General features: G+C 44.7%; 1 protein-coding gene across 5 annotated transcripts in view; it reads left to right on the top strand.

Moving 5' to 3' along the window:
• Positions 1-21,117, top strand: part of REEP1 (receptor accessory protein 1) — a 319,570-nt gene that overhangs the window by 193,751 nt on the left and 104,702 nt on the right. For all 5 annotated transcript variants that reach the window (XM_069204369.1, XM_069204348.1, XM_069204337.1 and 2 more), the window contains exon 6: positions 13,073-13,235. In XM_069204369.1, coding sequence (XP_069060470.1) covers positions 13,073-13,235 — 163 coding nt within the window. The remainder of the gene's footprint in view (positions 1-13,072; positions 13,236-21,117) is intronic.

Here is a 21,117-nt window from a genome sequence, read left to right as displayed (position 1 = left end):
ACATCTTGTCCACAATTGTTGACAACTTTCTAAACTTGATATCATTCACGATCACACCAACTGATGGAATAATGGCACCAAATATGCCACTGTAATGTCTGCTGTACTATTTCCTCTCTTTACTCTGGACTTCGGTTTCTCCTTCCAGACTGGATTGTCAACATTTTCACTTGGTAGATTTTCAGGAAAACGACCCCTAAATAACAAGTACCATACCAGCTTTTCGCAGTTTGTAGTAAGAATTTTTCCCACAGATAAAACAAACACCTGATATGGCAGGGACCTGTCCTTTCAACATAAAATCCCATAACACTCCTAAACAAAAACATATGTCTACATTTACTAGTCACTACAAATGTTGTGTCAGTCTTTGACTGCGGCCTATATATAGATAACTCCCCTACATGTTGCCAGTCTAAAACTAAGGGTCCTTCTGGATCACCACCTGCAAGATGGTGGTAACCCTTTGCTAATTCTGTAAATCTACTTTCATTGCTTTTCTCCTGTCATCCACTTGATTAATGAACTCCTTCTCAACTTGTGTGAGAATGCAGATAAATTGTTCTTGTGTGCGTATGCAGTTCCAAATGTTAGGGTCGGTTCAAAGAAACCTCCCACAATGTCAATGTTTTTCACTTTAACAATACTACTCAGATGCTGATTAATAGGCATAAAAGGAATCACAAAATTTAAATTAGAATAGAAATATTGTTTATACTCTTGGTGATACAATCGAGTTAGTAAAATACTGCAAGAAATACCATAATTTAGTGGCAAGCTGTGATATGTGACTCCTTCCTGCACTGATGAAGGGACTCTGTGCAAACATAACAACCACGCACATCCATAGTTTCAATGTATTTATTCATTAACTTGTAGTATACATTTGAAGACAAATCTCTTCTTGAGTTGTCAAGATGAAGCAATCTCTCATCTTCATGCAAGAGATCTCCTTTTGTATGTGACTGTTCCAGCACTGGTGTAATTGTGCTTTCAACTTTGTCTTTCACAAACACACCCAAACCAGCAGCTAATAAGATGCTCACAATCACACACACTATCACTAATCTAATACACACGTACTTACATTTGCTCTATTTACCTTGATCCGGGCTCATGGCTTGTCTAGAGTCAGACCAAGATATCAAATTTAAAAATCCAAAATCAAAAACTAAAATCCAAAATGCAAAATCAAAAAATGTAAAAGCAGCTTTAAATTATTCACAGTGTCTCTGTTTTTTTCTTTTTTCTTTTGAGTGACTAAAGGAAAAAACAAAATAAAAAAATACCTCACAGTCGTTTTGTACTTATTTACAACGTTCTTGATCTTCTAGAAACTTCATCAAGTTTTCTCTATTTGCCATTGTTCAAATCACTACTGGAAGCACAAATGTCTCTAGTAATAAACATCTGGCAATCACTTATCAGCACTTCCAGCAAATAATGTCTCTGCTCATCAAGTGGCAAATACATTTTAAAGTTCAGTTCCAAAGCAATTTCAAGTTCCAAAATATTCAGTTGAATCCGAATTGTCAACATAAAAAGCAATGAACTCTTTTGCTCGTTCATTAGCAGTGAAGTGAGTCTATTCAGGTGCTGAGTACCTGCGACTTGGCATTTTTTTCTTTTTAATGTCCTTGCCACACAATGTTAACTGTCACTTTGATCAGATTCGTCACTTCAGCTATATTTGGAGGCACATCTATTCTGGATCTGGACTTTTTGTTGGCCACTGTTCTTCAATCACAATCCTCATTTCAGGCACAGCTGGATTTTCAATGTTCATTTAGCTGGCAGAAGTCAACTGATTCTGGCTTGACCTTCCTGCACCTTCGATTGCTTTTGACACACTCAGATTTTCATCAGTCAGTGCATGTTCTGCGACAGCCACTTGTCCAGTCCTCACAATTTGGCTAACCTGGACCCCTTCACTCACCAATTCTGACCCTAGAGGAACAGCACTATATTTTCAAGAGGAGTTGGAAATTTGCTCGTATGGCTTGCATGAACCCAATTCGAAAGACCAGCACACTTCACAGCTGTTGTGGTGACCATGATAACCTGGGATGGCCCTTTCCAGTGCTGCTCTAAGCATGTCTTTCTACACCAGAACCCAATTTCCTGGACTCAAGTCGTGACACTGTTCTTGTGCTGGATGAACAGTTGCTTCTTCAAGCTGGCGAGACAAAGAGTGAACCACATCAGCTAGTCCTTTGCAATAATCCAGCACTAAGTTATCTGAAATGTTCACAAGTGCATGTGCAGCCACTGCTGGTAGCCTTATAGCACTCCCCATAAGACTTTCGTGAGGGGACAATTCTGTATTTCTGTTGGATGTGCTACGCATACTCATCGGAACAATTGGCAATGCATCCAGCCGTTTCAACTTTGTAGATGCACACACTTTAGCCTGTTGAGACTTTAAAGTTACATTCATCTGCTCAACCAATCCAGAGGCCTCTGGTCCTTAACTACGGTGCAATCTCGCATTTTCACAATATTCTCCTCATATTTTCTAAAATCCTCAATTAAAGGTTCTGTAATATTGAAAAGTCAATGAACCTTCTTTATTAGTGATCTGACACCACTGTTTAACCCAAATGCATGCTGAAACTCCTCTTGCCTCTGCCAACTCATATGCTGGTGTTCGTTAGGGTGCTGTCTGTTCACCCACGATAGCTGGAAAAAACACATCTCGTCTTAGTGCACTTCTTAGAGCTTTGAAAAATTTCATTTTTGCAGTAATTCTCAATCAATAATATGAGTTTTGACAAAATCAGGAAATAAATTCAATCCTACAGTTCTTTTCGCAAGCTGTTCTCAACTAATGGCAACGCAGTACTGTCTACCAATACGTATGCAGCTTTCACATTAGCCGAACTGTCCCAGCGAGGTACAACTGATGTTACACTCGCTTCACTCAGCAGCTGCAATTGCTTTGCAATTGTCTCTTACACAATTACTCACACATACACTGTAGTAAAGTGCCCTTGTTGGCATGGTTACCCCCCCCCCCCACACACTTTCTGCCTGATATTGAGGCCAACCTGACTGAAAGTGTGCTGGGATCCTGCTAACAAGGCCCCAGCACCAGTGTTCTTTCCCAAAAACTGTACCATTGTTTCCACAATAGGCACAACCCTAGCACACAGTTAAGTCCCTTGTAAAAGGTACCAGTGGTACCAAGGGCCCTGTGGCCAGGGAAGGTCCCCAAGGGCTGCAGCATGTATTAGGCCACCCTGGGGGACCCCTCACCAAGCACATGCACACTGCCTTTGCAGCTTGTGTGTGCTGATGGGGATAAAAAGCCAAATTTAACAAGGCACCCCTCTGAGGGTGCAATGCCAACTAACCACTGCCTGTGGCATAGGTAAGTCACCCCTCTAGCAGGCCTTACAGCCCTAAGGCAGGGTGCTCTATACCACATGTGAGAGCATAGCTGCATGAGCAATATGCCCCTACAGTGTCTAAGTCCATTCTTAGACATTGTAAGTGCAGTGTGGCTATACTGAGTATATGGCCTGGGAGTTTGTCATTATGACCTCCACAGCTCCATGATGGCTTCACTGAATACTGGGAAGTTTGGTATTAAACTCCTCAGCACAATAAACCCACACTTATGCCAGTGTGGGATTTATTGAACAATGCACCCAGAGGGCATCTTAGAGATGCCCCCTGTATGTTAGCCAAACTGCTAGTGCAGGACTGACCAGTCTGTGCCAGCCTGCCACTTTCAGACGAGTTTCTGACCACATGGGGTGAGAGCCTTTGTGATCTCTGTGGTCAGAAACAAAGCCTGTCCTGGGTGGAGGTACTTCACACCTTCCCCCTACAAGAACTGTAACACCTGGTGGTGTGCCTCAAAGGCACAGGTCTCTTGTTACAGTACCTCAGGGCACTACAGCTAGTGGAGTTGCCCGCCCCCCGGACAAAGCCCCACTTTTGGTGGGAAGTCAGTGGGAAAATTAGGGAAAGCAGGGAGGAATGATCACCTCAGCTGGGACCACCCCTAAGGTTTCCAGAGCTGAGGTGACCCCTCCTTGCAAAATCCTCCATCTTAGTTTGGAAGACAGGGACCAAGAGCGTTAGGTCTGTGTCCCCCTCCCCAAAGGGAGGGAACACAGGAAGGATGTAGCGACCCTCAGGGACTGTAGCTATTGGCTACTGCCTTCTGACCCCTGTAACGCCCCTAAATCCAGGATTTAAGGGCTCCCCTGAACCCAGTACGTGAGATTCCTGGTGACCTCACAAGAAGAAAGAAGAAAAAAGAAGGACCGCTAAGCTGAAACCCCAGCAGAGAAGACTGAAGATGCAAACTGACTTGGTCAAAATCCTACCGGACTGTCTCCAGCTTCAAAAGCCCTGCAAAAAGAAAGTGATGCATCCTGCAGTACCAGCGACCTCTGAAAAGCCTCCAGAGGATTGCCTGCATCCCAGAGGACCAAGAACTCCAGTGGACAGCGGCCCTGTCCAAGAAGAAACTCCATCTAAGGACTCCAGAACCACCCCGGATTCGCAAGTCCTGTCCACTCAGCACCCGACGCCCACGGCCTGTTTCCAGGTGGCCCAACCGACTAGAGCTGGTCCCCAGGCAATTCTGAGCAAGTGCCCACCCTGGGATTACCCCTCCTGCCCAACATGATGGCCCCTGCAGCCTGAATCCGGAGGACCTCCAACCGTGACACAGAACACGACGAAGATACCCGTCGCCAAAAGGTACACTGCACCCGCAGCCCCCTGGCCTTGGGGAATCTGTACTCCAGTGCAGCAACATCCAGCAGATGGCCCTCCTCCTTGTCCAGCCTGTGGTTTTCCAGAACCAACCCCCTCGACCCAGCCTGCAGCATCTATGTGACCCCAGGGGCCCCCCTAAATGAAAGCATTGGGAGCCCTGCGCTGTGTTTGCACCCTGCACCCGGCCGCCCCTGCGCTGCTGAGGGTGTGTGTTTGGTGCTAACTTGTGTCCCCCGGTGCTCCTCTAAACACCCCAGGTCTGCCCTCCGAAGACGCTGGTACTTACCTGCAGGCAAGCCTGATTCCGAGTGCCACCAGTCTCCATAGGAGCCCATGTTAAATTTGCGTCATCTTTTACCTCTGCACCCGACTGGCCCGTGTTGCTGGTGGTGGGTGTTTGAGGCGAACTTGAACCCCGACCAGTGGACTTCCTAAACCCCAGGGGACTGGAACTGTAAGTCTTGTAATTACCTCAAAATCATACTAACTTTTCTTCCCCCAGGAACTGTTTCTGAAAATTGCACTGTTAACTTTTAAAACAGATTATTGCCATTTATTCAAAAACTGTATAATTTGCCAATTCTAACCAAAGTGGTATTGATACACCTGTTGAATACTTATTTATTCATGTACTTACCCACAACTTGAGTCTTGTGGTTCTAGAAATAAAGTAACAAAATATATTTTTGCTATATACAAACCATTGAGCACTCTGACGGTCCCTAGCCCAGGGGTCTTAGACCCCAAACCTCATTCCAAAGATGGCAAGAGAAAAATTAGGTTCTGTGTGGACTATAGGGGTCTCAACTCTGTCACCAAGACAGATGCTCACCCTATACCAAGAGCAGACAAATTCATTGACAAATTAGGTGCAACCAAATTCCTTAGTACCTTTGACTTAACTGCAGGGTACTGGCAAATTAGGATGGCACCTGGAGCAAAAGAAAAGACAGCATACTCTGCACCTTATGGGCTTTATCAGTTTACTGTTATGCCCTTTGGCTTAAAGAATGCCACTGCCACCTTCCAAAGGTTGGTGAATCAAGTCCTTGCTTGAAATCCCTTAGTGCAGCATATCTAGAAGATATTGCTGTCTTTAGCTCCTTCTGGCAGGATCACCTGATTCATCTGGGGGAGGTTTTGCAGGCCTTGCAATCAGCAGGCCTCACTGCCACTATTAAGGCATCCAACTGCCAGACAGGGCAGGGCACTGTTATATACTTGGGCCACCTTGTAGGTGGAGGCCAAGTGCAACCTTTACAGCCAAAGATCCAGACAATTCTAGACTGGGAAGCTCTAAAACCCCAGACTCAAGTCAGGGCATTCCTTGGCTTGACTGGTTCCTACAGGAGGTTTAAGAAGGGGTATGGGTCCATTGTGACTCCCCTCACAGAATTGGCCTCAAAGCAAATGCCCAGAAAAGTAAACTGGACTCTTGACTGTCAAAAGACCTTTGACACCTTGAAGGAGGCAGTGTGCTCAGCACCAGTTCTCAAAGCTCCAGATTATTCTAAGCTGTTCATTGTGCAGACAGATGCCTCTGAACATAGGATAGGGTCAGTCCTGTCCCAAAACAATGATGATGGCCATGACCAGCCTGTTGCGTTCATTAGCAGGAGGTAACTCCCCGGGGAGCAGCGTTGGAGTGCCATTGAGAGGGAGGCGTTTGCTGTGGTTTGGTCACTGAAAAAGCTGAGACCATACTAGTTTGGTACTCACTTTATTGTATACACTGACCACAGACCTCTCAGATGGCTAATGCAAATGAAAGGTGAGAGCCCAAAAGTTTTGAGGTGGTCCATCTCCCTACAGGGAATGGATTTTCAGTGGAACACAGACCTGGGAGTGCCCATGCCAATGCAGATGGCTTTTCCAGGTGCTTCCACTTAGATAATGAAGACTCTCTTGGGAAAAGTAAGTCTCATCCTCTTTCATTTGGGAGGGGGTTGTGTAGGAAAGTGCCCTTGTTGGCATGGTTACCCCCCACCACCACTTTTTGCCTGATATTGATGCCAACGTGAATGAGAGTGTGCTGGGATCCTGCTAACCAGGCCCCAGCACCTGTGTTCTTTCCCCAAAACTGTACAATTGCTTCCACAATAGGCACACCCCTGACACACAGTTAAGTCCCTTGTAAAAGGTACCCATCATACCAAGGGCCCTGTGGCCAGGGAAGGTCCCCAAAGGCTGCAGCATGTACTATGCCATCCTGAGGGGCCCCTCACAAAGCACATGCACGGTGCCTTTGCAGATTGTGTGTCATGGTGGGGAGAAAAAGGCAAAGTCAACATGGCACCTCTCAGGGTGCCATGCCAACCAACCATTGCCTGTGGCATAGGTACGTCACCCCATTAGCAGGCCTTACAGCCCTAAGGCAGGATGCTCTATAACACAGGTGAGGACATAGCTGCATGAGCAATATGCTCCTACAGTGTCTAAGTCCAATCTTAGATGCTCTAAGTGCAGTGTGGCCATATTGAGTATATGGTCTGGGAGTGTGTCATTACGAACTCCACAGTTCCATAATGGCTTCACTGAATACTGGGAAGTTTGGTATCAAACTTCTCAGCACAATAAACCCACACTTATGCCAGTGTGGGGTATATTGAAAAATGCACCCAGGCGGCATCTTAGAGATGCCCCCTGTATGTTAGCCAAACTGCTAGTGCAGGACTGACCAGCCTGTGCCAGCCTGCCACTTTCAGACAAGTTTCTGACCACATGGGGTGAGAGCCAGAAACAAAGCCTGTCCTGGGTGGAGGTGCTTCACACCTCCCCGACAGGAACGGTAACACCTGGTGGTGGGCCTCAAAGGCTCAGGCCTCTTGTTACAGTGCCCCAGGGCACTCCAGCTCGTGGATTTTCCCGCCCCTGGACAAAGCCCCACTTTTGGCTGCAAGTCCGGCAGGAAAATTAGGGAAAGCAGGGAGGAGTGACTACCTCAGCCGGGACAACCCCTAAGGTGTCCAGAGCTGAGCTGACCCCCTCCTTGCAAAATCCTCCATCTTGGTTTGGAGGACAGGGACCAATAGAGTTAGGTCTGTGTCCCCCTCCCAAAACGAAGTGGACACATGAAGGGTGTAGCCACCCTCAGGGACAGTAGCCATTGGCCACTACCCTCTGACCCCTGTAACGCCCCTAAATCCAGGATTTAAGGGCTCCCCTGAACCCACTTCATCAGATTTCTGGCGACCTCACAAGAAAAAATAAGGACCGCTAAAGATGCAAAATGACTTGACTCCAGCCCTCCCGGCCTGTCTCCAGCCTCAAAAGCCCTGCAAAAAGAAAGTGACACATCCTGCAGGACCAGCAACCTCTGAAAAGCCTCCAGAGGACTGCGTGCATCACAGAGGACCAAGACCTCCCGTGGACAGTGGTCCTGTCCAAGAAGAAACTTCATCTAGGAACTCCAGTGCCGCCCCGGATCTGCTAGTCCTTTCCACTCTGCACCCGACACACATGGCCTGTGTCCAGGTGGCCCAACTGACTAAAGCATGTCCCCAGGCGATTCTGAGTAAGTGCCCACCCTGGGTCGACCCTGTCTGTCCAACAGGACGATGCCTCTAGCCTGAATACGGAGGACCCCCCTGACTGCGACAGAACCGGACGAAGATACCCGTTGCCAAAATCTACTCTGCACCCGCAGCCCCCTGACCTTCTGGAATCCAAACTCTGGTGCAGCATTGTCCAGTAGGCAGCCCTCTTCCTTGTCCTGGTCCAGCCTGTGGACTTCCTAAACCCCTGAAGACTGGAACTGTAAGTCTTGTATTTACCTCAAAATTGTACTAACTTTTCTTCCCCGCAGGAACTGTTTCTGAAAATTGCACTGTCAACTTTTAAAACAGATTATTGCCATTTATTTAAAAATTGTCTAACTTGCCAATTCTAACCAAAGTGGTATTGATACACATGCTGAATACTTATTTATTCATGTACTTACCTGCAGCTTGAATCTTTTGGTTCTAGAAATAAATTAACAAAAGATATTTTTGCTATATGAAAACCATTGGCCTGGAGTTAGTCATTGGGTGTGTGCTTTCTTTATTCTCTTTGTGAGTACAACACATGCTTTGCACTACCCTCTGATAAGCCTAACTGCTTAACCACACTTCCACAAAAGAGAGCATTAGTAGTATCTATCTAGCCTCTAATAAGCCTCTGGGGAACCCCTGGACTCTGTGCACACTATATCTCAATTTGATATTGTATATACAGAGCCAGCTTCCTACATACACTAAATGCAAAATATTGTGAGCACTAATAAAAATCAAAAACCTGTCTGCTCACTATGGGTATGAACTCAAACTCTTTGAAGCTGTACAGGCTACACTTCCGACTGTGGCGTCCACAATTATATGAATGAAACTTGACCAGAAAATCTCACCCTGGTTGATACAGATCCTCCATGTGTACTCAGAATTCACATAATACCAACCAACAACTCACACTCACTCAAGGAAAACTACTGGTACTGCCAATGGCGCCTCATGACAAATACCTCACTGCAGGTAATATATTAACCAGGTGTCTCCATACACTTTTGCGTTACTCCGGAGTCTTAGGCCTCGACGGACCCGTCAACAACAACAAGAACCGCAGGCATTTTTTAGCACAAAGTGCCACAATCACTCCGAGTACGACAACTCTGCAAACACCTCACAACATTACACTTCACTGCAATTTGTAGCAAAAAGCACCGCAAGCGCAAATCCCTATGTATACGTGCACCATTCACTTGTAACACGATGCTGGAATTTCATCAATGTCTCAACTAGCCATAGAACAACTTAACAATGTGATTTCACAAATGTGGAACATAACCACCGCTCTACTAGCAAATTTGTCACCTTTAACACAATTCAAAAATATATGTTTCCCCTCCTCTTGGGACGGATCTCTCAATCTGTTGCCAGATCTGTCACTCTTAACATTCCACAAATATGTGGTGCCCCTCCATGTGAGACTAAACCCTCACTCTGCTACCAGATTCTGTTAACGTGTTTTTCTCATCCGTCACAGGATTCGAAAACACTTCCCCGAGGTTGATGGGATCTTTGGACCCAGTGAAGAGTGTGGTAACCACACGCAATCAATTTCAAATCCAACAACAAATGTAAACACCATGTCCCATTTGGCTAGGGAAGAAAACTCCAATCAATAAAAAGTTTCAAAGCTTTATTTTACAACACAAAGCCAAAGTCACGTAAATAGTGTGCAAAATCAGATTGTAAAGGTAAATAAACACCATGCATTGACCAAATCTACGAAACAAGTTTAGTCTACTTAACATCAACACCATTAGACATTCAAGAAGAATAATGCATAGTAATAATGGCACAATTTGAGAAACAGAAATACTCTTTAAATCAGACTGTGAATGCATTAATCAAATCGGATTACAAAGATTTAGAAATCAGTATTTGGACAAGTTATCCTTACTTCTAGCTAAATTAGGACAGGCATGTGTGGGAACGGGCTAACATATGTGGGCAAGAGTCAAAAAGAAAGACAAAAATAATTTGGGAAATCATCTATGTTGGGCTATATTAGACTAACTTGAAAAATAAAATAGACAGGTGTCAGCATGCTAACTTCTTCTAAAGAAACGCAGATCAGGGGAAAATAACATTTGCATTAGAATATAGCTCACCTATGGTCAGCATTCCATTCAGTTTCAGCAGCGAAGTATGTAGATCATCAGCAAAGTCTGTTAGAAGCACCATCAGGGGGAAAAGTGCAGAACACGAGCTGCACAGGGAAATCAGGAAACATCCAAGGGGCACGTTTACAGAACAAGATTCTAGAAGGGCGCTGACTGAAATTTACTAAGTTCATCCCTGATTAGAATTACTTCAAACAGTTTGATTGGTCAGTTTAATGAGTCCACATCATGCAACAGGGGCAATGTCCAATGAGAATTTTTGTACAAATCAAGTTTGTATCATTAGAAATACTCCAAACAGTTTGATTGGTCAGTTTGACAAGTCCACATCACACAAAGGGGCAATGTCCAATGAAATTTTTGTACAAATCAAGTTTGTAACTTGACAGTAAGTTCTCAGGTTTAGTGAGACGTCGTCTCTCCCTTCTGTGTGAATCCAATAGTTTAACAATTTTGTACATTACTTGTTGCAATTCATATCCTTTCCCATGGTGTAGGACAATTTCACCAGTTCACATGAGAAAAATTCTGTTGAACAGTAGCAACTGCTTTAGCTTTCAGTCTCCAGGTCTCAGTGTACCAGTATCAAGGTCATTAGGAAACAAATCTTTTACATTGAACAATAGGACTCTTTATTATCCATGAGAAACAGCCTCATGGAAACAATAATTTTAGGGGAGAAGAAATGGTTCATGACTTTTACATGACTGCAAATATGAAATCTTAAGGCCTAGTTATGGTAACACGAGAAATATAATGCATTAATATTGTTATTAATAAAACACACATAATATCCAAACTTATAAGTTCAGCATTAATAATATATAATCAGAATATGTAAAAACATTTCATTAATAATTGCAATCTTTGTTAAAGCAACACAATAAGTATGACAGAGAAGTGCACTTATTTTTATGCGCACACAACTTTATACTAATACATCATATTAAACATTATAAATCAAATTCGTTTCACTACTAACAGTTACTCTAATGTATAAAATATACATCATCATTATTTTAAGTCTTGTTAGCCCATTGTCAGTTCTGGTAGGTAGAATGTCTATCACATTTATTAACGCAAGCACTTTTAAAATATGTGGCAGTGCAGCTTTTTCTCTATGTTAGGCTGTTAGACATGAATACAAATGTCACCTAATGCTGACGGCGGGGGTACTAAAAATATTATTCAATGTTACGTGCAAACACAACCGGTATAGCCCAAGACCTCCACAGTTCATATGGTGGACCCGGACAGCAATGGGGGTGGCATTGCGTATGCCGTGGGGGGTCCTGGTGGTGTTGCCATTGAGAACTCAGTATTCTACTACACTCTAAGTGAGATGGAAGAGAAGGGTGTTCATTACATCTGCCTATTTTTGACAGATGTCCAGTAACCATCTTCCTCTGAATGGTCCTCTAGGTTTGAGGCACAGCCTGCTCACTGAATTCATGATCATTTAAGCAGCTTGAATACAGATTAATTTGCCTGATTTTTACTCTTCGCAAATGTAAAATGGCAGAACAATATACTCCATTCTTTATTAAACGAGCAGCAAAATTGACCTAAAATAAATTTGCCTCACATGTCATTTGCCCCAGTGCCAACTGCTGTATATTATAGGGTCCTTTGTGTTACAGTGTCTGATATGGCACCCCTAATATTACCTAATACCAAAGAGGACATCCAGTGGAGAGAAAAGCAGATCTATTTGTTCCACATCTCTATCAGTTACCAGCAATAGACCTATTTATCTAATGATGTCAGCTGGGGTTTTGAGATCTAGTATGACATCATTCATCGAGTAACCTTTTTAATGTAAAATAGCGACTAGTGGTCTGCACCTGCGCGTTCAAGATCACATGGGGCACATTTTTTTCAAAAGCAGCGCTGCTAACAAAAGGCCTTATGTTCCAGGAAGCCTCGGGCATCTTCCTGTGTCCTCTACAAGCGAGGCCCGCTATTGTTCCCTCTATCTCAAGACGTCTCTGTTCCCGGCAGCAGCCTCCGCACACAGGCTGACATTGTACTCAGGTCGATCCACTTCATCATACTGAGTGCTTGGCGCTCGCTGCCGCATAATTACAAGAATGCATCGACCTGAGTTTTTGCTACAATTAGCTGGTTTGATCCAGGACTGGATCATTTTGGCTAGCTCAGTGAGGAAAGTTAAATTAGTATAAAATAAGGCTCATCATAATTTGTCAAAGCAAAATTCTGGGATTAAGCTTCTGTAAATTTCATGTGTGTTTTTTTTTGTTTTTTAATGGTGTAAACTTTTTGAGCGACAAAGTTTGTAATGCTTACAAAAAGACATTTAGGAGAATAAATTCCCCACAAATATTTGGGGTAGGGGGGCTTCCAAAACCCTACTTTTAGTATGACAGTTTTCCTTGTAGTAACAGTTATAAAGGAAAATTGTCGTATAGAAAGCTTCTTTTTTCAGCAAACTCCACCGAAGATGAAGATGCGCAAAGTTTAAAAACTTCACATCGTAACGAATTGCAAATGTTGATAACTCCACACAGCTTCACCAGTGGAATTTTAATTCCACGCACCACTACTTAAGTGTACTAACTCTGCAGCAGCTTCATTTAAACTGGTTTTAGGGTGAGTTTGAAAAAAGAAAATATATCGCATGGCATTTTTTGATAAAACCTTTTTTTTGTGTGCCAGGGTCAAGGGGCTCTTTCGGAGAGACTCAGGAGCTTCAGCATGCAGGATCTGTCGACCATTGGAGGGGATGGCCCCGCGCCCACTCCAGTTACAGTCAGGACGAACAGCAAGCAGAGCAAGCCCAAGACCGTGAGAAGTGCACCGCAGGGCACTGACAGCCCAGGTAGGTACCATCTTGAACTCCTCTAACCTAACCGCTTCCATAGTGTGTCAAGCATGCCTCATCCTTATCTCATTCCACAGTGTAGAGGAGGATGTATATAACTGTGGGCGACCAAGACAAGTCTGAGATGTTTCAGAAACAATGAGTTCCTCAAGTAGCCTAAATACAAGAATATCCAGTTTTCGTCCAAGAGGGGCGGATCCATGCCTTAACTTCAGGCAGTGCTTAATTTGAGCCAGTAGTTTCCGGTGCTCGGCACCGGCACTTAATTGTCAGCCCCGGCACTTAAGAAAGTCTGCCACGTGGTGGCACAATTTGTTTAAATTAGAGATGAGCACAACAACAGTTCTTTATTAATTAATTATATATTAGGAATAACTAATAACTTGTGCCAAAGTCATTCTTTTAACTTTGGGAGCCCGGAATTGCCAGAATTGTCACACTGGCAGGAGTCTGGCAGTCATTTGTTGTGTTGTCACTGTAACTGGCAGCACTGACAGGCAATGGGCGGTACAAGCAGAAGTGGCCTCCTGAATAGGCCCCTGGCACTTATTTTTTTATTATTTTACAAAGTAAGCACTGCTTTCCGGATAACAACCACCTGATTCAGTGATTGCTATTTAATGAATGACTGAATGAAAAATCTTATCAACAACAGTAGACAATAGTAAATTATAATATATTACAAATTGACATGTAAATTCACTGTATGTGAATGTATTCCACATGAATAAATTAAATCCTGCATGGATCCGGTCCAGTAGACGAGTACTGCATGCTGTGGCTTTAGATTATCATGCCAGTGATGTCATGTCAGTCATTTCGATGCCACATATCCTTTATGTGCTGTGTCACCTTGCTAGATCTGTAAGGCCCATCCACATGCTGGTACCAAAATATAGTAAAATATGTGTCGATGTGTGTGCACATATGCTAGAAATAATTGTCCTGATATGCAAATTAAGTGAAGGTTGATTGAACATTTCTTCGGTGATGCGAACTGATATAAAAAGGAATGTTAAGATTAGTTTTAACAACAGCATTTAATGTGTTTCTAGTAGGATGCGAAGCTGTGATCTTTATTTGAATGTTCTGCATTGCCTCTTTCTCCATGTGTGAGTTTAAATAGCAAATGCTTCTACTGCACACAAGCTCCTCAAAACCTGTGCCCAGGGGGTGGTGGTTTTTTTTGTGACCTAGAATCCTTGGCACTCCTTTAGAGAGGATCGAAAGATTTGCTGTAATAGTATTAATTGGTGACACAGGTACTGCACCCGAACATTGTGGTATTAGCACAAGTTTAGCTTGCCAGTTTAGCGGGAGAGCATGCAGAAACTGTGTTTCTAATTACTTTTCACAGTGTTTTGGTGCAGTTGGTACCAGAGGATTGGTGGTGCGATGTGTGTGTGTGTGTTCTGTATATTTTGCTTCACCTACGAAACCTCCAACACTATTTGTTTATGGCAAAAATACTTTTTGTGGTTATTTAGCCAGGTCATTAATTGTATACTATTTTTGCTCGTGTCTGGTGCCTATAATGAGGGAATATTTTCCCCAAACTGAGAATGAACCTAGGAATAATTTATTTAGTTTTTTAGATAGTTCCAACTTGCCATCTCATCGCTGCTTCAGATCACTTACAATCATTCTAGGCGTGCTGTAATAGAAAAAACACAACCACATTGAAGAAATACAGAGTGGCTGGATGTGAGAAAGTAGCCTCTTTCTAGCCTTGTTACCCCCCACTTTTGGCCTGTTTGTGAGTGTATGTCAGGGTGTTTTCACTGTCTCACTGGGATCCTGCCAGCCAGGGCCCAGTGCTCATAGTGAAAGCCCTATGTGTTCAGTATGTTTGTTATGTGTCACTGGGACCCTGCTAGTCAGGACCCCAGTGCTCATAAGTTTGTGGCCTATATGTATGTGTTCCCTGTGTGGTGCCTAACTGTCTCACTGAGGCTCTGCTAATCAGAACCTCAGTGGTTATGCTCTCTCATTTCTTTCAAATTGTCACTGACAGGCTAGTGACCAATTTTACAAATTTACATTGGCTTACTGGAACACCCTTATAATTCCCTAGTATATGGTACTGAGGTACCCAGGGTATTGGGGTTCCAGGAGATCCCTATGGGCTGCAGCATTTCTTTTGCCACCCATAGGGAGCTCTGACAATTCTTACACAGGCCTGCCACTGCAGCCTGAGTGAAATAACGTCCACGTTATTTCACAGCCATTTTACACTGCACTTAAGTAACTTATAAGTCACCTATATGTCTAACCTTTACCTGGTAAAGGTTAGGTGCAAAGTTACTTAGTGTGAGGGCACCCTGGCACTAGCCAAGGTGACCCCACATTGTTCAGAGCCAATTCCCTGAACTTTGTGAGTGCGGGGACACCATTACACGCGTGCACTACATATAGGTCACTACCTATATGTAGCTTCACAATGGTAACTCCGAATATGGCCATGTAACATGTCTATGATCATGGAATTGCCCCCTCTATACCATTCTGGCATAGTTGGCACAATCCCATGATCCCAGTGGTCTGTAGCACAGACCCTGGTACTGCCAAACTGCCCTTCCTGGGGTTTCACTGCAGCTGCTGCTGCTGCCAGCCCCTCAGACAGGCAGCTGCCCTCCTGGGGTCCAGCCAGGCCTGGCCCAGGATGGCAGAACAAAGGACTTCCTCTGAGAGAGGGTGTTACACCCTCTCCCTTTGGAAAATGGTGTGAAGGCAGGGGAGGAGTAGCCTCCCCCAGCCTCTGGAAATGCTTTGTTGGGCACAGATGTGCCCAATTCTGCATAAGCCAGTCTACACCGGTTCAGGGACCCCTTAGCCCTGCTCTGGCGCGAAACTGGACAAAGGAAAGGGGAGTGAACACTCCCCTGACCTGTACCTCCCCTGGGAGGTGCCCAGAGCTCCTCCAGTGTGCTCCAGACCTCTGCCATCTTGGAAACAGAGGTGCTGCTGGCACACTGGACTGCTCTGAGTGGCCAGTGCCACCAGGTGACGTCAGAGACTCCTTGTGATAGGCTCCTTCAGGTGTTGCTAGCCTATCCTCTCTCCTAGGTAGCCAAACCCTCTTTTCTGGCTATTTAGGGTCTCTGTCTCTTGGGATTCCTTAGATAACGAATGCAAGAGCTCATCCGAGTTCCTCTGCATCTCTCTCTTCACCTTCTGCCAAGGAATCGATTGCTGACCGCGCTGGAAGCCTGCAAACCTGCAACATAGTAGCAAAGACGACTACTGCAACTCTGTAACGCTGATCCTGCCGCCTTCTCGACTGTTTTCCTGGTGGTGCATGCTGTGGGGGTAGTCTGCCTCCTCTTTGCACTAGAAGCTCCGAAGAAATCTCCCGTGGGTCGACGGAATCTTCCCCCTGCAACCGCAGGCACCAAAAAGCTGCATTACCGGTCCCTTGGGTCTCCTCTCAGCACGACGAGCGAGGTCCCTCGAATCCAGCAACTCTGTCCAAGTGACTCCCACAGTCCAGTGACTCTTCAGTCCAAGTTTGGTGGAGGTAAGTCCTTGCCTCACCTCGCTGGGCTGCATTGCTGGGAACCGCGACTTTTGCAGCTACTCCGGCCCCTGTGCACTTCCGGCGTTAATCCTTTGTGCACAGCCAAGGCTGGGTCCACGGCACTCTAACCTGCATTGCACGACTTTCTAAGTTGGTCTCCGGCGACGTGGGACTTCTTTGTGTAACTTCGGGTGAGCACCGTTTCACGCATCCTCGTAGTGCCTGTTTCTGGCACTTCTCCGGGTGCTACCTGCTGCTAAGAGGGCTCCTTGTCTTGCTCGACGTCCCCTCTACCTCCTGGTCCAATTTGCGACCTCTTGGTCCCTCCTGGGCAGCAGCAGCAGCGTCCAAAAACGCTAACCGCACGATTTGCAGCTAGCAAGGCTTGTTGGCGTTCTTTCGGCGGGAAAACACTTCTGCACGACTCTACAAGGCGAGAGGGATCCGTCCTCCAAAGGGGAAGTCTCTAGCCCTTTGCGTTCCTGCAGAAACCGCCGCTTCTTCAGTCCAGTTGAAGCTTCTTTGCACCCGCAGCTGGCATTTCCTGGGCATCTGCCCATCTCCGACTTGCTTGTGACTTTTGGACTTGGTCCCCTTGTTCCACAGGTACCCCAGATTGGAAATCCAGCGTTGTTGCATTGTTGGTTTGTGTCTTTCCTGCCTTATTCCCCTATCACGACTTCTTTGTCCTTTGGGGAACTTTAGTGCACTTTGCACTCACTTTTCAGGGTCTTGGGGAGGGTTATTTTTCTAACTCTCACTATTTTCTAATAGTCCCAGCAACCCTCTACAAGGTCACATAGGTTTGGGGTCCATTCGTGGTTCACATTCCACTTTTGGAGTATATGGTTTGTGTTGCCCCTATCCCTATGTGTCCCCATTGCATCCTATTGTAACTATACATTGTTTGCACTGTTTTCTAAGACTATACTGCATATTTTTGCTATTGTGTATATATATCTTGTGTATATTTCCTATCCTCTCACTGAGGGTACACTCTGAGATACTTTGGCATATTGTCATAAAAATAAAGTACTTTTATTTTTAGTATAACTGTGTATTGTGTTTTCTTATGATATTGTGCATATGACACTAAGTGGTTCTGTAGTAGCTTCACACGTCTCCTAGTTCAGCCTAAGCTGCTCTGCTAAGCTACCATTATCTATCAGCCTAAGCTGCTAGACACCCTATACACTAATAAGGGATAACTGGGCCTGGTGCAAGGTGCAAGTACCCCTTGGTACTCACTACAAGCCAGTCTAGCCTCCTACATTGGTTGTGCAGCGGTGGGATAAGTGCTTTGAGACTACTTACCACTCTTGTCATTGTACTTTTCATAAGAGAAAAATATACAAAATAAGTTCAGTGTATATACACATTGCCAAAAAGTTTTGCATTTCCTCTTTTCACTCTTTTCTAAGTGCTGAAAAGTACTTCTAACTTTCTAAAAAGTTCTAAAAAGTTTTAAAAGTTTTTTTTCTCTGTCTTTCTAAAAGCTCTGACAAACTTTTTTCTCTTTTTCTATCACTTTAACTCTCTCTAAAAAATGTCTGGCACAGGCCAAAATGTTGATCTGTCCAAACTTGCATATGACCACCTTAGCTGGAAAGGAGCAAGGAGTCTCTGTGTAGAGAGAGGTTTGAGTGTAGGGAAGAATCCTTCCTTGGAATTGTTACTTAACATGCTTAGAGAACAAGATAAGGCAAGAAGTGCCCCATCTGTTGAAAAAGTAGCTAATGGTTCCCAATCTGATCCAGGGACTCCCCCAGGAAAAGATTCAGGAAAGAAACTTCCTAGCCTGCCCATTACTAGACAGTCTAGCATAGTTGGTAATGATGTGGAGTCACACCATACAAATAGTGTTGTCTCACATCATAGCAAAAGCATTTATTCTCACCACAGTGGTACTGATGTTTCTGTTAGCCAAGCTATTAGGGTGCCCTCTGTAAGGGACAGGTCTCCTTCTGTCCATTCTCACCATACTTCTGTTTCAAGGCATGTCCCTCCCACCCACCCTGATGACAGATTGTTAGAAAGGGAGCTCAATAGATTGAGAGTGAAGCTCAAGAAGCAACAGCTGGATTTGGATAGACAGACTTTAGAAGTAGAGAAGGAGAGACAGAAACTGGGTTTAGAAACCCATGGTGGCAGCAGCAGTATTTCCCATAGTCATCCTGCAAAAGAGCATGATTCCAGGAATCTGCATAAGATAGTTCCCCCTTATAAGGAGGGGGATGACATTAACAAGTGGTTTGCTGCACTTGAGAGGGCCTGTGCTGTACAGGATGTCCCTCAAAGGCAGTGGGCTGCTATCCTATGGCTATCATTTAGTGGAAAAGGTAGGGATAGGCTCCTTACTGTAAAAGAAAATGAAGCTAATGATTACAAAGTTCTTAAGAATGCACTCCTGGATGGTTATGGCTTAACCACTGAACAATACAGGATAAAGTTCAGAGAGACCAAAAAGGAGTCTTCACAAGACTGGGTTGATTTCATTGACCATTCAGTGAAGGCCTTGGAGGGGTGGTTACATGGCAGTAAAGTTACTGATTATGACAGCCTGTATAACTTGATCCTGAGAGAGCATATTCTTAATAATTGTGTGTCTGATTTGTTGCACCAGTACCTGGTAGACTCTGATCTGACCTCTCCCCAAGAATTGGGAAAGAAGGCAGACAAATGGGTCAGAACAAGGGTGAACAGAAAAGTTCATACAGGGGGTGACAAAGAGAACACTAAGAAGAAAGATGGTGAAAAATCTCAAGATAAGCATGGGGACAAGGGTAAAACCAAAGATCCCACTTCAAATCTTAAACACTCTTCAGAGGGTGGGGATAAAACGAATTCTTCCTCTTCTTCTCAACCTGCACACATTAAAAAGCCTTGGTGCGTTGTGTGTAAAAACAGAGGCCATAGGCCAGGGGATAAGTCCTGTCCAGGTAAACCCCCTGAGCCTACCACCACTAATACATCAAGCTCTAGTGCCCCTAGCAGTAGTGGTACTAGTGGTGGGACTGCTGGCAACAGTCAAGCAAAGGGTGTAGTTGGGTTCACTTATGGGTCCATCATAGAAACTGGGTAGTCAGTCCCAAGACAGTTTCTGTCACACCTAGTGGCATTGGCCTTGCCACACTGGCTGCTTGTCCCCTTACAATGGATAAGTACAGGCAGACAGTTTCAATAAATGGTGTTGAGGCCTTGGCCTATAGGGACACAGGTGCCAGTATCACTTTGGTGACTGAAAACCTAGTGCACCCTGATCAACACATCATTGGACAACAGTATAAGATTATTGATGTCCATAACTCCACTAAGTTTCTTCCCTTAGCTATAATTCAGTTTAGTTGGGGTGGAGTTACTGGCCCTAAGCAGGTGGTGGTATCACCTAGCTTACCTGTAGACTGTCTCTTAGGTAATGACCTAGAGGCCTCAGGTTGGGCTGAGGTAGAGTTTTATGCCCATGCAGCCATGCTGGGCATCCCAGAGGAATTGTTCCCTCTCATTTCTACTGAAATGAAAAAGCAAAGGAGAGAAGGCCTGAAAACTCAGGATCCCTCTCCATCAACAGGTAAAAAGGGTATCACAGTATCCCCTAACCACCCTACCATTCAGGATACCATTCCTGTGGTGGGAGAAACCTCTCCTGGGGTGGCACCTGTTCCAAGGGAATCATCAGCTGGCAAAGCTGGACTCCCTGAGGTAGAAGTACCTCTCTGTGGGATAACTAACATTGGTGACAAAAAGAGCACCATTTTAGTTAACATGGAGCATCCCTCCAACCCTCCCAGAGAAACTTTAGTGCAGAAACTCTGCACTGCTTCACAACACTTAGGACAGCATCCCTGCCCTAGTTTGGAGCTCATAGGACAGCATCCCTGCCCTGCTTCAACTCAAGAGAAACAGCATCCCTGTTCTCTCTTCCAGCCATATGGACAAAGTTTTTGCCCAGCTATGGCTTTACTGAGACAGCATCCCTGTCTGGCATTTCCATCATTACAAATAGGTTCAGTGGATAATTCCCACTGCTCTAAACTAAAACTTACTGATAGAAACTCTGAAAATACATCTTCACATTGTTGCTTAGCTAAAAAACTTCAAACAGGGTGGTTTACATCCCCACAGGGAAGTAACCATATAGTGGATGATAAAGGGAGTAACCAGTCTATTGCAGAGCTACTCTCTACTTATCACCACTTAGACAATAAAGTCTCAACTGGCCAAGGTTAGCCTTATTGTCCTTCGTTTGGGGGGGGGGGTGTGTGAGAAAGTAGCCTCTTTCTAGCCTTGTTACCCCCACTTTTGGCCTGTTTGTGAGTGTATGTCAGGGTGTTTTCACTGTCTCACTGGGATCCTGCCAGCCAG

This window comes from Pleurodeles waltl, chromosome 1_2, assembly GCF_031143425.1.
Source record: "Pleurodeles waltl isolate 20211129_DDA chromosome 1_2, aPleWal1.hap1.20221129, whole genome shotgun sequence".
Taxonomy (NCBI): domain Eukaryota; kingdom Metazoa; phylum Chordata; class Amphibia; order Caudata; family Salamandridae; genus Pleurodeles; species Pleurodeles waltl.
This window is presented reverse-complemented; position numbering and strand designations above follow the sequence as displayed.